Source organism: Anolis carolinensis, chromosome 6 (assembly GCF_035594765.1).
Source record: "Anolis carolinensis isolate JA03-04 chromosome 6, rAnoCar3.1.pri, whole genome shotgun sequence".
Classification (NCBI taxonomy): Eukaryota; Metazoa; Chordata; class Lepidosauria; order Squamata; family Dactyloidae; genus Anolis; species Anolis carolinensis.
In genome coordinates, this window is record NC_085846.1 from 106,861,536 (window position 1) to 106,878,385 (window position 16,850).

General features: G+C 42.1%; 1 protein-coding gene and 1 long non-coding RNA gene across 7 annotated transcripts in view; one reads left to right on the forward strand and one right to left on the reverse strand.

Annotated features, from left to right (window-relative positions):
- Positions 1-7,057: 7,057 nt before the first annotated feature.
- On the reverse strand, positions 7,058-13,414 carry LOC134292469 (uncharacterized). Its single transcript, XR_009999714.1, has 2 exons — positions 11,080-13,414; positions 7,058-7,770 (listed from the first exon to the last, which is right to left on the reverse strand). It is a non-coding gene; the product is annotated as an uncharacterized LOC134292469 (long non-coding RNA).
- A 71-nt stretch (positions 13,415-13,485) lies between these two features.
- dip2c (disco interacting protein 2 homolog C) overlaps positions 13,486-16,850 on the forward strand; it is a 332,595-nt gene continuing 329,230 nt past the window's right edge. For 3 of the 6 annotated variants that reach the window (XM_016994244.2, XM_016994245.2, XM_016994246.2), the window contains exon 1: positions 13,487-14,246. In XM_016994244.2, the coding sequence (XP_016849733.1) occupies positions 14,162-14,246 (85 nt within the window). In that variant the 5' untranslated portion in view covers positions 13,487-14,161. Of the gene's footprint in view, positions 14,247-16,850 lie in introns of all 6 variants that reach the window. The other 3 variants (XM_016994243.2, XM_016994247.2, XM_003221935.4) reach the window with 2 other exon arrangements.

Genomic DNA, 16,850 nt, shown 5'->3' on the forward strand with positions numbered 1-16,850 from the left:
AAAACATAGAATTGCTGAGAAGCAAAGGATTGTGCAGTTGATTTTGAACGCTAAGGTGATGGATATAATTATCAGTATCTCCTTGTATCTTTAAAGCAGTGTTTCTTAACCTGTGGGTCCCCAGATGTTTTGGCCTTCAACTCCCAGAAATCCTAACTGCTAGTAAACTGGCTGGGATTTCTGGGAGTTGTAGGACAAAACACCTGGGGACCCACAGGTTGAGAACCACTGCTTTAAAGGAACTTTCTAATGCCCCATATACAGTGCCATGTTATGCAGCTTGAACTTGTATTGTATGGTCAGTGTAGACTCATGTAATGCAGTTCAAAGCAATTAAACTGCATTATATGACCATACAATTCAATTCCAAACCGCATTATATGGCAGTGTAAATGGGGTTTTGGAAAGCTCCTTTAAAGCCACAAGAACCTTATACGGTAATGCAATTCCAAATTGAATTATATGGCACTGTAGATGGGGCCTAAGCTTTTGAAGTAGCAGGAAGGATAAAATCTGGAATGGGTTTATCATCCCACTGACATTGAAACGGCTAGAGAATACCACTTTCCATGGCGAAAGTGGTGTTAAAACTATGAACAAAATCTCTGATGCTTAAGTTAACCATTCAGAGTGTATTTGTATATCTGTATCTATATTTCTCTGTAAAAGAAAAAAAGAAAATAATACCTTTTAAATACAATTTCAATACATTACACTTTTGGATTGCACTTCCTAGAATCCCTCAGCATACCTGGCCAATAATTCAACATACAACATGCCAGGGTATATATTTGCTTCCCAGGCAGACTAGCGTTGGTTAAAGCTTTCAGTAAGAAATGAAAGGTTCTTGATGCCATTATTGGGCCTTCCCTGATTCCCCTTTTAGGCTGCTGCTGCTTCTAAAAGCTAGAGACAACATTAAAGTAAAGGTAAAGGTTTCCCCTGACGTTAAATCCAGTCATGTCTGACTCGGGGGGTTGGTGCTCATCTCCATTATATTATATTCTATTATATTGCACTTAACACTGACTTGCTTTAGGCTGAGCCCTGGGGGGAAAAAATCAGAATCCCTTTGTTAACCACCTTTTGAACATGGGTATAATTATTATTTTCAGGGTGGTAGGGAGGCTAATTATTGTGTAAACGCCTTTAAAAATAAGGGACGTTTAAGAGCTAAGAGTCCTTACATTGTAATCCAGCAATTACATAAAGGGTCATTACTTGTATTTACATTGCATTGTATTTGTTCCCACTGAAGATGGAGAAGGAGATGTACTTCCCAGATGGCCTGGATCACATCTAAGCTCATATCTCATCCTATGGGTGCTGCTTGGCTGAATTCCTACAAGCAGAATTCCTTTTTATAGTCTCAAACTGTATAGTCATGGTTACAGTAAGAAAAGCAGTGATGAATAAATCCAGACCAATCATCAGACAAGGTTGGCCGCCTCTGTATCACTGGAAAAACATTTTGGATTTGCATAAATTGGCATATATATACATTTATCCATCCAAACTCCTTCGATGAAGAGCCCTCCACCCTCTAAGGTAGTTTTTTTCACAACTGAACAGCTTCCACTGTTCCACTATTGCATGCACACACAAGCAGTGATTGAGATATATATTGCAGTTTGACAATGGAACAGATTTCCTTGGAGAGTGAGGATGATTTTTTAAATCTTTGGATGTCTTTAAACAGAAATTGGATGTCATTTTTCAGAAGTGCTTAAGTATGTATTAAGTATGTGCTTAAGGACAGCAGAGGCCTTTGTGGTCGCTTCCAAATTTAACATTCTATGATATATATGTATGTGCATGTACCATATATACTTGAGTATAAACTGACCTTTTCAGGCCTTTTTAGGACTGAAAAAGCCCCACTTGGCTTATACTCAAGCGAGCGTCCTTGGCTGGCTTATATTCGGGTCGGGTTAAATCGAGTATATACAATACATTTATTATTTTTCTCTATTATTATTGTTATTATTGCATTTATTATTTTACTGCATTATTATTACATTTATTATTTTACTCTATTTATTAATATTACATTTATTATTTTACTCTATTTATTAATATTATTATTAAATTTATTATTTTACTCTATTGTTGTTATTATTACATTTATTATTTATTATTATTGGAAGAATATGTAAACACATTTACATTGAAATAGGTTAGAATAATGATTTAATCAGAGTTGAACAGTCTTATCTTAACTTACAGTTTTATGTAAATATTCAAAAACATTTAACCTACTGATATATCAATTAATATAATTTTATTGGTATCTATTTTTATTTTTGAAATTTACCAGTAGCTGCTCCATTTCCCGTCCTCGGCTTATACTCGAGTCAATAAGTTTTCCCACTGTTTGTGATAAAATTAGATGCCTCGCCTTATATTTGGGTCGGCCTATATTCGAGTATATATGGTATATTTAGAAATTATTATTATAATTTACATAGAAATACAGCAGGCCCTTGGTATCCGTTGTACTTTGGTTCCAATGGCATAGTGGCAAATCAAAGTTTACTTTTGGAATATATATATATATATATATATATATATATACCAGAGCCCCGGTGGCGAAGTGCATTAAAGCACTGAGCTGGAGACCGAAAGGTCCCAGGTTCAAACCCCGGGAGCGGCGTGAGCGGCCGCTGTTAGCTCCAGCTCCTGCCAACCTAGCAGTTCGAAAACATGCAAATGTGGGTAGATCAATAGGTACCGCTCCAGCGGGAAGGTAACGGCGCTCCATGCAGTCATGCCAGCCACATGACCTTGGAGGTGTCTACGGACAACGCCGGCTCTTCAGTTTAGAAATGGAGATGAGCACCAACCCCCAGAGTCAGACATGACTGGACTTAACGTCAGGGGAAAACCTTTACCTATATATATATCAAGCAATGGATAGTAGAATCTGTGGATATGGAGGGCCAACTGTACAGTGCATATTATGTTATGGTAACGTTGCCATAAGTTGATGGGCAACTCGAAGGCACAAATGCACACAATAGAGAAAAATTTTTACTTGTGTGCCTGCTCAAGTCAGCAACATTGCTAGATGGGCTCCTGAATGTATTCCCATCTTCTTTCTCTTTGAACTGGTTTTGGATTGGGCGCCCATTCAAAGAGCTCTTTGGTGTGGTTAGAGCTGGCTAGGGTCATCCAGATTGTAGGGGATGCCTGCAAAGAGAGGAATGTCTTTTGTGTAGTACTACACATATTACCTGAATTAACATGTTTTCTTTGCTCATGAGAACAGTCCCTCTCTTGCTGACCCCCTCCCCCCGCCCCCAAGCTCTACATAAGGCACAATATAGGAAAGCAGGTAGGACATGCATAGATGGATGAATTCCTGAACTTCTTGGAATCTCTTTGTTTAATTTGAGAACATTAGTGACAAAGCATTCCTTTGGATGTTATTGCTTAGAACAGAGCTTTGGTCTTGCAGGTGTGATTGAACTTCAGTTCCCATCAGCCTCTGCCAACCTGGCTAATTGTGAGAGATGACGAGGGCGGTAAAAATTACTACTTGCTGAGAATAGCTTGTTAACAGTGAGCTGTTGGGCAAAGGCTCCCTTGAGAAGAATCCTGAGGCAAAGGATAAAACCTGTTTTGTTAAGGTGACCGGATTTTCTTTGTGGCAAGAGCTTGGCTTGGTTTATCCAATTCAGATATGTGTTTCCCACCAATCCAATCAAGTTCAAGGTGTCTTGTGTGAATTTCAAACATAATAATCGAAAGGTAGACAGGTAGGTAAGTGAGGAGGGAAGGAAAGGGAAGAAGGCAGACAGGCCAGCAGGAAACAAGTAATCTAAGGCCAGCCTATTATTAAACTTTCTCAGCAGCATTTGTTCAGAGGGAGGAGGGTTGCCTTTTGCCTTCCTCTGAGGCCGGGAATATATGACTTTCCACGAGTGAGTGGGAATTCAAACCCTATTCTCCAGAGTTGTAGGTCCTCATGAAGCTTTTCCTTGATTTGACTCTATTGGAAAGAGGCTGATAGCCATGCAGTGGATGGCTTTCACAGTGTTCAATCTTATTTCTCTCACAGTTAGCAGCAACTTCCCCTCACATCTGGGGGGGGGGGGGCAATGCCAGTTAGTTTGTAGAATTTATCAACTAGGTTTAAGACATCCTGTGATTATTCTGCATGTTTCGTTCAGTGCCATGTTTACCTGCTTCGCATGGGCAGACTTGTGCCAAACAGAGCAGGCATATTCAACAGTTGAGTAAGACAAGGCCAGGGCTGATGTTCTTATCAGTTTTGGATCTGCATCCCATGCGCTGCCAGTAAGTTTCTGCAGGATGTTATTGCGTGCATCTGCTTTGTGTTTGGTGTCCATGCAGTGTTTCCTATATGTCAGTGTTCAATCTAAGGTGATAACAAGATATTTAGGATGGAAACAATGTTCAAGCTCTTGGCCTTCCCAGGTAACTTTCAATTTCCTATTGGCTTCACGGTTCCATAGGTGGAAAGTGCATGCATGTGTCTTGGCAGGGTTAGGCTTCAGGTGGTTATCCTTGTAGTAGCTAGAAAGATCTTTCAAGGCATTAATAAGTTGGATTTTGGCTGTTTCAAAGTCTTTTGCTTGTGTTGTTAGGCCAAGGTCATCAGCATATATAAAACTCTTTGTGAATGGTGGTTGTGGCTGACATCAGGTCTCAGAAGAGCATCTAGAAGCAGAATGGAGAAGATAGTGTTGTAGTGCTGCTCCCATTAGTCCTCACTATTGCCTATGTAGACTAGCGGTGATAGGAATTACAATTGGAGAGCACTGAGAGACATACATTTCCCATCCTTGCTATGAAGAAGGATGGGTTGAAGGTTGACAAGCAAGATGCAAGACAGGAAAGGAGAAAAGGAAAGCACCGACTTCCCAACTACTCTGGCCCTGCCTGTCAGCTTGCTTTTCCATTTTTATAATACAATATTTGCTCGACTCCATACGTACTCATCAGTGCTTGGGAAGTTGCTGTTCAAGAAAATAATAACCTAGTCACCATTTTCACTCTTGAACAGGATTTGGACTAGACACAGAGAATTGCATGCCATAAAACAGGACACATAGTCAACAATAAAACAGCATGTTGTCGAAGGCTTTAATGGCCGGGATCACAGGGTTGTTGTATGTTTTACGGGCTGTATGGCCATGTTCCAGAAGTATTCTCTCCTGACGTTTCACCCACATCTATGGCAGGCATCCTCAGAAGTTGTGAGGTATGGTAGTTTCTCCATACCTCATAACCTCTGAGGATGCCTGCCATAGATGTGGGCAAAACGTCAGGAGAGAATACTTCTGGAACATGGCCATACAGTCCGGAAAACATACAACAACCCAATTAAACAGCAGGCTACGCCTATGGCTAAAACCCAGAGAGACAACAGTTTTTGTTGCTATTTCTACCTAAGGGTATAACTTGGATAATGAACATTTTTGGATCATGACTACCCTAGGATTTCCCAATGGCTATGCTGGCTGGGAAGACCACCATCTAACAACAGGTGCTATAGGTTATATTTCAGGGGAAGAAACTTGCAAAACCATCTCTGAATATTCCTTGCCTAAAAATTCTAAAATTTCCAAAGACTCAAAACAAAAAATATATGTATTCAGGAACTGCATTTATACAACTACAGTACAACTTCCAAACCTAAGGAGGATACGTTTCCGGACTTCAGATGGATACTCAAAACCATGAATGATAGTGAACCCTATTGAAATGAAGACTTCTTGCCCATGAATAATATAGAATCATGCTGGATGAGAGAGTACTCCGAGATGACATTCTGTTGGACATGCGTAAATGAAACCGTGGATACTAGGTCCATGGATTTAGGGGTTGTACTGTAGTCATATCTTATTTTGATCCCTATAATTATGGTTGCAAGCCACTTTGATCCTGATGCCAAGAGAAAAGCAGATTATAAACAAAAAAAATGCCAAAATTGCAGCCTTCTATTATCATAGAGTGGGCCATTTGTCCTATTTTATGGTGGTCAGTCATATCGCTCCTGAGTGTAGCTTCAAGAGAAGAAACAGAGAGACTATAGGTGCATCTGCACTGTAGAAATAACACAGTTTGACATCACTTTTAACTACTCCGGCTCAATGCTATGGAACCCTGGGAGTTGTAGTTTGGCGAGGTACCAGCATTCTTTGGCAGAAAAGGTTGGAGACTTTGTAAAATCACAACTTCCATGATTCCATCACATTGAGCCATGTCAGTTAAAGTTAAAGTTATGTCAAACTGCATGAATTCTACAGTGTAGATCCAACCTAGAAATGCTGGAGTTGCCCAGCACCAATTGTTAGCAGCTGGATACCAGTCCTTCAATGCATTCCTTCTCTAGCATAGTGAAAAGTTCTTATATTTCTATTTAAATTATAAAAATTACTGTAATTCAAAATCTATACACACAAATCACCCTATGCAATTTTTATGGAATGACACAGCTTATTTTGTCTTCTCGGAGATACCTGACCCCCTTTTTTATTATGTATAAAGATCATCCTAACTTTATTTATTTTATTTTATTTACAGTATTTATATTCCGCCCGTCTCACCTCGAAGGGGACTCAGGGCAGATCACATTACACATATAAGGCAAACATTCAATGCCTTAACATAGAACAAAGACAGAGACAAACGCAGGCTCCAAGCTGGCCTTGAACTCATGACCTCTTGGTCAGAGTGATTTGTTGCAGCTGATTGAAAAGGACATCATGACCAGTTAATATACACCTGTGGGAAGTGTCTCAGTCTTTCCAATATATTCAGAGACATCTTTCTAGTCCAGGTGTCATAGGCTTTCACTTTTCTTGTCTCTTTCTTGTCCCACTTAACACCCGGTGAGACAGATCTGTGATAAGCACTGCACATAGATTGAATATACGATGAGCTATAAAGAAAAATGAAGTACAACATTATTGTTTTTACCTGCTTTCAGGTACTACGAATACTATATAATATAGGTTTCAAAGACCTGTTAGACTCTTCCAGCATAAAATGGAGGAACAGAGGAGACAAAAAGAAATGTGGCTGCACCTTTAACAGTAACTAGTTGTTTTATTATGAGCTTTCATGGATACAAGCACACTTGAAAGTTCATGCTTATTTTATTTATTGTGTCATAAGCGAAACGAGGGTACATTGTAATGTGTTAAAAACATGGCATTATGCTGAATGTCCTTTGACCAGTAGCTGGCCACTTGGAGTGACTCTGGTGTTGCTGTAAGAAGGTCCTCCATGATGCATGTAGCTGGGCTCAGACTGCATTGTAACAGGTCGTCTGTGGTTTGCTCTTCTCCATACTCTCATGTTGTGGACTCTACTTTGTTGCCCAATTTCTTAAGGTTGGCTCTGCGTCTCGTGGTGCAGTCTGTTCAGTGTCTTCCAAGTCACCCATTTTTCTGTGTGCCTAGGAGGGAGTCTCTCATTTGGTATCAGCCATGGGTTCCGGGTTTTAGCCTGCCACTTTTGGACTCTCACTTGCTGAGGTGTTTACTTTGCTCATGCTAAAATAATAACAAGTTCATCTAACAGGTGTTGCCACTTTTTCCCTCTCCTTCCCTTTTTTCTTTCTATATACAGGGCAGAACATGGAAAAGTTCCTTTGTTGAGCTGGAACCCTTTAGTCAGGATGACCACTGACCATGCTGGCTGGAGTGTGCTGGGAGCTGCAATCCAAACAGAGTAATGTCTCCAATTTCTGTTCTCACTTAGAGTAGTTAAGACATCTGCTGGAGCTCTGGTGCATGGCTGTATAAAAAGAAGGAAAAAAAGGGTTATATCCATTAAAATTGTCCATGTGTCACCTCTGGTCAAACAGGTTTTGCTAAAGGTTTTTTTCCGAGTTCACAGCTGAGATCATATTGCTATGTATTTCAGGGCGGAGACAGAACTATGGCCTTGCTTTTTTAAAAAGATGTTTGGTTAGTGAGAGACTTCACTTTCCAAGGTATAAACCCATCTCTCACTCCACTGTTACTGCTGATCAAATCTGTGTTTAATTTTTAATAAAGCTTTCCTCTTTATTGGTTCAACTTGTGTCTATTAACAGTAAATATTTGGCCTGAGTATCTTCACCTCAGGATGAACTGATAGTGCAGACAAGGATAGTTCTACTGCAGTATGAGTTTTGTTTTTGTTTTTTTTGCTTTCTGAAAATATAATGTTAAAGAACAAAGTGGAAAACTATTTGATTGCTCTCTATTAAGGGAGAGAAAGGATGAAGAAATAAGAAAAGTCTGCTTGTTAAATGTTCACAAAATTCTAGGTACTATTTATTATAGGTTTGTGCATATGAGACTTGAGACATAGAGAACAAAGGTTTATCCTGGCCTCCTTATGAAGGGAGAAAAATTATACTGAGTGAACACTCCAGCAGTGAGGCTGTAGAGTTGAAGAATTTACATCTACCCTTAATGCACATTTTTCTGCTATTATGTATCTCTAAATATTACAAGTATATCACTAAGTATTTCTTTTAGGAAGAGTTTCCTGGTGCTAAGAACTGCGTGGCAGTAAAACAGGCTATCCAAGGAAATAGTGGGACAGAATACTTTGGAAGGTACGGGACTCTTTGGCATTATATGGACAGTATAGAACTGCATTGAACTGCATTATATACCGCATATACTGGAGTATAAGCCGACCCAAATATAAGCCGAGGCACCTAATTTTACCACAAAAAAATTGGGAAAACATTGACTCCAGTATAAGCCGAGGGTGGGAAATTTCAGAAATAAAAATAGATACCAATAAAATTACATTAATTGAGGCATCAGTAAGTTAAATGTTTGTGAATATTTACATAAAGCTCTAATTTAAAATAAGACTGTCCAACTCTGATCAAATCATTATTCTCATCTTCTTCAATGTAAATGTGCTTATGTATCCTTTTAATAATAATAGAGTAAAATAATACATGTAATAATAATAATAATAATAATAATAATAATAATAATAAATACAGGAAAATAATACATGTAATAATAAATAGAATAAAATAATAAATGCAATAATAATAATAAAATCAGAGCAAAATAAAAGCAACAGCATCCATGTCCATGGATAGTTCACAATATACTATATGTATGGTAATAAATAGCATAAGAAGAGCCCTGCTAGATCAGAGGAAAGATCTGTCTAGCTCAGTAGTCAGTTTGTACAGTAGCCAACCTCATGCTTGGGGGAATCCTGCCAGCAGGACATGAATGTTCCTTAATTTGAAATAGCTATTTGTTGACAAATATTCATAAATTGTTTAGATCTAGTCATTTCAGTGCCATGCAAAAGAATTAGACAAACATACAGGTTCAAATCTTGTTTATAGTCTCAATAGAGTGAAGCCATTCAATCAGCCGTTGCACAATGAGTAAACACTTATGTAAATCCCACTAAAGGTGCATCTACGCTGTAGAATTCATGAAGTTTTGACATCACTGTAACTTGATATGGCTCAATGCTATGAAATCATGGAAATCGTAGCTATAAGAGAACATGTAAGGTAAATATTTTCCCCTGACATTAAGTCGAGTTGTGTCCAACTCTGGGGGTTGGTGCTCATCTCCATTTCTAAGTTGAAGAGCTGGCGTTGTCTATATATACCTCCAAGATCATGCGGCTGACATGACTGCATGGAGCACCGTTATCTTCCCGCCGGAGAGGTACCTATTGATCTACTCACATTTGCATGTTTTCGAACTATTGGGTTGGCAGAAGCTGGGGCTAACAGTGGGTGCTCACTCCGCTCCCCGGATTCGAAACTGCGACCTTTTGGTCTGCAAGTTCAGCAGCTCAGCACTTTAATATGCTGCACCACCGGGGGCTCCTTGATTACATTTAATTCAGTTCAAAATACCAACAGGATCGAGGTCTGATGCATATGTCTCTGAAGCCTCTAGATATAAATCATATATCAATATTAGTAAACAATCAAAATATATGTGCACCTTCTTTTTTCCTTTTTAAGGAACCACACTGACCTAATTTTGGTGCCCAGAGACAAATCTTGTCCAGTTAATCATGGAGTTATCCAAGTATGCTTATATATGTGTGTAATGTATGTGTATGTATTGGGTTGCTGTAAGTTTTCCAGGCTAAATGGGAATATTCAAGAAGCATTCTCTCCTGATGTTTCACCCACATCTATGGGGTTAATACCTCCCAACAAAGGATTCCCCCAGGCAGGAAGCAGCCAGGTTTTGAAGCTGGAAGGCTAATCAAGCCGGCCAATTGTAACATTCACATGTGCCTCAAACAGACAAGAGTTATTTCTTCCAACCTGGACATTCAAAAGGTATATAACTTCCACTTGCCTAGTTTCCAACAGACCTCACAACCTCTGAGGATGCCTGCCATAGATGTGGGCAAAATGTCAGGAGAGAATGCTTCCGGAACATGGCCATATAGCCCAGAAAACTCACAGCAACACAGGGCTTGGGCGGATTACAACAAAGTTATATTAATCGTAACACATAATTGGAGGAAAGAAGAAAACTGTAAAGAAGGGAAGGAAATAAAACTGGGAGTGGGAAGTAAATCATAAACTGGAGATAGGGAGAAGGAAATAAGATTGGAGGATGGGAGAATGAAATAATAAATTGAGGGGAAAAGGAAAAAAAAATAACTGGAGGGAGCGGGAAGGAAAAAATAAAGGCCGGGCTTAGCTAAACTGCTGTGCTGCAGAAAAAAATCCTGCCGATATAAAGGTTGGGAGTTCAAGCCCAGGTCGGGGTGAGCACCTGCCATTAGCCCCAGCTCACCTGCCCACCTAGCAGGTCAAAAGGAGAAATGTGAGTAGATAAATAGGTATCGCTTTTAGCAGGGAGGTAATAAAGGCGCCCTTAAGGATATTGATTGGGGGGAAGCTCCTCAGATGGAGCGACAGCATCACACACACACACACACCATGGCTGTGGTCGAGCAGAGCCTCCAAGATGCCGGAAAGAACATGGGAAAAACTGCCTTTATTTATTTATTTGTTTACAGCATTTATATTCTGCCTCTTGGTCAGAGTGATTGGTCTCAGCTGGCTGCTCACCAGCTTGCGCCACAGCCCTTTACCTTCGTCTGTGTTGTCTGTCCTTGATAACTGTATAATCAGCACTGAATGTTTGCCATATGTGTGCAATTTGAGCCGCTCTGAGTCCCCTTCGGCATGAGAAGGACGGAGTATAAATACTGTAAGTAAATAAATAAAAAAATTAATAAAATGGAGGGTAAAGGTTTTCCCCTGACATTAAGTCTAGTCATGTCCAACTCTGGGGGTTGGTGCTCATCTCCATTTCTAAGCCAAAGAGCCGGTGTTGTCCGTAGACACCTCCAAGGTCATGTGGCCGGCATGACTGCATGGAGCGCCGTTACCTTCCCGCCGGAGCGGTACCTATTGATCTACCCACATTTGCATGTTTTCGAACTGCTAGTTTGGCAGAAAAATGGGAAGGGAGGGATTGGAAAACTGGAGGGAGAAGGAAGTAATAAAATGGAGGGGTGGAAAAGGAAAGGAGAAGAGAGAAGGACATAAACTGGCCCAGCTGTGGCGCAGCTGGTAAGCAGCCAGCTACAGCCAGCTGAGACCAATCACTCTGACCAAGAGGTCATGAGTTCAAGGCCAGCTCGGAGCCTGCGTTTGTCTCTGTCTTTGTTCTATGTCAAGGCATTGAATGTTTGCCTTATATGTGCAATGTGATCCGCCCTGAGTCCCCTTAGGGGTTAGAATGGTGGAATATAAATACTGTAAATAAATAATAAATAAATAAACTTGAGGGAAGAGGGAAGGAAATACAATAGGAAGAAGGAAGTGAAACTGAAGGGAAAAGAGAAGGAAATAATAAACTTGAGGGAAGATAGAAGGAAATACAATTGGAAGAAGGAAATGAAACTGAAGGGAAGAGGGAAGGAAAGAAGAAACTGGATGTTTATTTTATAATGTATATAAATGTATTATACTATAATTATATTATTTTAATTGTATTGCATTATTATATATTATTATAATATACAGTAGAGTCTCACTTATCCAAGCTAGATGAGCCGGCAGAACCTTGGATAAGCGAATATCTTGGATAATAAGGAGGGATTAAGGAAAAGCCTATTAAACATCAAATTAGATTATGATTTTACAAATTAAGCACCAAAACATCATGTTATACAACAAATTTGACAGAAAAAGTAGTTCAATACGCAGTAATGTTATGTTGTAATTACTATATTTATGAATTTAGCACCAAAATATCACGATATATAGTAGAGTCTCACTTATCCAAGCCTCGCTTATCCAAGCCTCTGGATAATCCAAGGCATTTTTGTAGTCAATGTTTTCAATATATCGTGATATTTTGGTGCTAAATTCATAAATACAGTATCAGAGAGATCAGGCAGACCCCCACAATCATCTCCTTCTGGAAGAGCCTAAAAACCTGGCTCTTCTAAAAGGCCTTCGATGATTAATCGTTGTAGGTTCGATTTATCTGCCCATTCAACAATAGCTCCATCGCTGATGCTTTGCAATTATTACATTGCACTTTGACTATTTTAGCTGTGAAACTACCTCTCCCCATTTTGAAATATTCTGCACTTTGGCCCAGATCCGTGTATTAGTCTCCTGTTTTTAACATTTTATGCAGTATGTTGATTTTTACGACTGTTTTATTGATGCTGATGTTTTATTGTTGGGATACTTGTTTTATTGTCTTGTTGCTGTTATTATATTGTTGTGTCGGGCAAGGCCCCATGTAAGCCGCCCCAAGTCCCTTCGGGGAGATGGGGCGTGTTATAAAAATAAAGTTATTATTATTATTATTATTATTTTGCTCCTAGGTTTATCAATGTCACTCCTGCCAACCTAGCAGTTCAAAAACATGTGAGTAGATAAATAGGTACTGCTCTGGCGGGAAGGTAACGGCGCTCCATGCAGTCATGCTGGCGGCCACATGACCTTGGAGGTGTCTGCAGACAATGCCGGCCACATGACCTTGGAGGTGTCTGCAGACAATGCCGGCAGAGTCGGTCACGACTGGACATAACGTCAGAGGAAAACCTTTACCTTTACCTTATCAATGTCATTATTTCTTAGGGTTCTATGTTGCAATTGGCCAGCTTGATTAGCATTGAATGGCCTTGCAGCTTCAAAGCTTGCCTGGGGGGAAATCTTTCGTTGGGAGGTGTTAGCTGGCCCTGATTGTTTGGTGTCTGGAATTCCTCATGATCTCCCACGGCTGTATAATTATCCACGTCCCATTCTCCTCTTTTCCCCAGCTCTCCCCACATGCCCAAAGTTTCCTCTCTCCTCTTTTTGCTGGAGGAAAGGAAAGGAAGGAGTTTCCCCTCCTCCTGGGGAGTGTGCGCGGGGGCGCGCTCGGCGTGCGCGCGCCACTCCCTCCCTCCCTCCCTCCCGGAGGCGCGTGCCCTCGGGGGGCAGCTGCGCCCAGGCGCGCGTCACGTGCGCGCGGGTGACAGAATCAGCAGCAAGAGCAGCAGCAGCAGCAGCAAGAGCAGCAGGAGCAGCAAAGAGAAGCAGAGGCAGCTTTGGAGGCGCTGCAGCGAGAAGGAGAAAGAGAAGAATCCTCATCCTCAGCCGGGGTGGAGCGAGCGAGGAGTGCCAGAAAGAGAGAGAGAAGGACGGACGGAAAAAGGGAGAGCCGAGCCGAGGAGTGAGCCAGCTGCTCAGTGGCGAGGGTGTTTCTTCCCCACCCGCCACGCGAAAGGATTTGGCCAGGATTGCCACTCGGAAGGGGAAAAGAGACAGCCCATTCCCCGCACCACTATGGCGGGGCTCCATTGAAAACAGGCGGAGGAAGAAGCAGAGGCAAAGGAGGAGGAGGCAGGTCTCTCTCTCTCTCTCTCTCTCGGTGCCTTCCTTCGCTCTCCGCCCCATCGCTGCGCTGCGTGGACTTGCTTGTGGGAAGAGAGAGGGAGAGAAGGGACTCTGGGCGTCCGGGAGGGCTGGGACCGGAGGGGCCTTTGGCTCTGAATCGGAGGGAGGAAGAGGAGAGGTCGGGTCCCTCTGCCTCGCCTTCCTCCTCCTCCTCCTCCTGCCGCTGCGGCGCCTTCACCGAGGCGTGTGTTGCGAACAAAGAGAAGGAAGGCAGAGGAGAAAAGAGGAGGAAGGGAGCAGGAGCCAAGCGGAGCCTCTGGACCGGCGACGATGGCGGACCGCAGCCTGGAGGGCCTCTCCTTGCCGCTGGAGGTGCGAGCCCGGCTGGCCGAGCTGGAGCTGGAGCTCTCGGAAGGTAAGAAGGCGACGAGGAGGAAGAGGAAGGAGAGCCTCCTCCTCCTCCTCTTCCTCCCCTCGGGGTGCCTCCCAGCCCCATCCCTGGTCGGAGGGTCGGAGAGGGCGCGGTGCGTGTTGGGGGCGCAGTGGGTTGGGTTGGGTTAGGGTGGGTGGGCTTGCAAGGAAGGAAGGAAAGCAAGCGCCCCTAGAAGGTGGACCTCTGCAGTGTGTGTGTGTGTGTGTGTGTGTGTGTGTGTGTGTATAAGCGCGCGCCATCCTCCTTTGGCCTGAGATGGGGCCAAACTGGGTCCTGCAAAGATGCCCGGTTGGTGTTTGTGTGTGTGAGAGAGAAGCACCTCGTGTAAGAGAGAGACACATACACACAGCCCACGATAGAGGCAGGCGATGTGGGTGAGAGAGGCACACACATCCGCCCCACACTCACCCCAAGAAATAGGCATGGGAGGGAATTGTGGTGAGTGAGAGACACACAACTAAAATATATGTTGTGTGAGAGAGAGACACACACACACACAACCCCCAGAATAGGATGTATGAGATGCACAGCATAAGAAATACAGTGTATATGTAACACACACAGCATAAGAGATGTAACACACACAGCACAAGAAATACAATGTATATGTAATACACACAGCACAAGAAATGTAAGACACACAGCACAAGACCAAACACACCCACGAAAGAGGCACATCATCCTAAGAAATGCGATGTGAATGATAAAGGCACACACAACCCCCAAAATTGGATGTACAAGACACACAGCACAAGAAATACAGTGTATATGTAACACACACAGTACAAGAAATGTAACACACACAGTACAAGAAATGTAACACACCCAGCACAAGACCACACACAACCCATGAAAGAGGCACATCATCCTAAGAAATGTGATGTGAATGGGAGGCACACACAACCCCCAAAATAGGATGTATGACACACACAGCACAAGAAATACAGTGTATACGTAACACACACAGCACAAGAAATACAGTGTATGTGTAACACACAGCACAAGAAATATGGTATTTGTGAGGACCATACACAACCCACATAAGAGGCACACCATCCCAAGAAATGCTATGTGAATGATAGAGGCACACACCAGCCCCAAAATAACCCCAACAAATAGGTGTGGGAGACAATGATGTTGAGGGAGACACACATAACTAAAATATATATAATGTGTGCGTGAGAGAGACACACATAACCCAAGAAATAGGATGTATGAGACACACAGCACAAGAAATACAGTGTATATGTAACACACCCAGCACAAGACTACACACAACCCATGAAAGAGGCACACCATAACAAGAAATGCGATGAATGAGAGAGGCACACACAACCCCCAAAATAGGATGTATGAGACACACAACACAAGAAATACGGTGTTTGTGAGGACCACACACAACCCACGAAAGAGGCACACCATCCCAAGAAATGCGATGAATGAGAGAGGCACACACAACCCCCCAAATAAGATGTACAACACACACAGCATAAGAAATACAGTGTATGTGTAACACACAGCACAGGAAATATGGTGTTTATGAGGACCACACACAACCCATGAAAGAGGCACACAGCCCTAAGAAATGTGGTGTGAATGAGAGAGGCACACACCAGCCCCACAAAAACCCCAAGAAATAGGTATAGGAGAGATACAGCCCAGGGAATACGGTGATGAGAGACACATCACTAAAAATATATGGTGTACATGACAGAGACACACACACAACCCAAGAAATGGCATGTCTGAGACACACAGCACAAGAAATGTGGTGTTTGTGAGGATCACAACTAAAGGAATATGGTGTATGAGGCACACATCAGCCCCATAATAACCCCAGGAAATAGGTATGGGAGAGAATTATGGGGAGTGAGAGACACATAACTAAAATCTATGGTGTGTGTGAGACACACACACACACACCCCAAGAAATAGGATGTATGAGACACATAGCACAAGAAATGTGGTGTTTGTGAGGACCATAACTAAAGGAATATGGTGTGTGAAACACACAACCTAAGGAATATGGTGTTACAATGTTTGTATAAGAGAGACACAAGCAAAGGAATGGGGTGTGAGAGACATGCAACCTACAAATTTATGTGTGTGTGAGAGAGACACAATCCAAGAAATAGGATGTATGAGACACACAACACAAGAAATACAGGGTATGTGTAACACACAGCACAAGAAATTTGGTGTTTGTGAGGACCACTGCTAAAGGGATATGGTGTGTGATACACAACCCAAGGAATATGGCATATTTCTTGGGTTGTGTATCACACACATTCACCACACTTCTTGGGTTGCATACAGTATGTGTATGAGAGAGACACAAGCAAAGAAATGTGGTGCGTGAGAGGCACAACCTACAAACTGTGTGTATGTATGAGAGAGACACAAGCAAAGGAATGTGGTGTGTGAGAGGCACACAACCTACATACTGTGTGTATGTATGAGAGAGACACAAGCAAAGAAATGTGTGTGAGAGACACAACCTACAAACTGTGTGTATGTATGAGAGAGAGAGTGGCCACACAATGTGGTGTGTGTGTTGGAGACACAGCCAAAGAAATATGGTGTGTG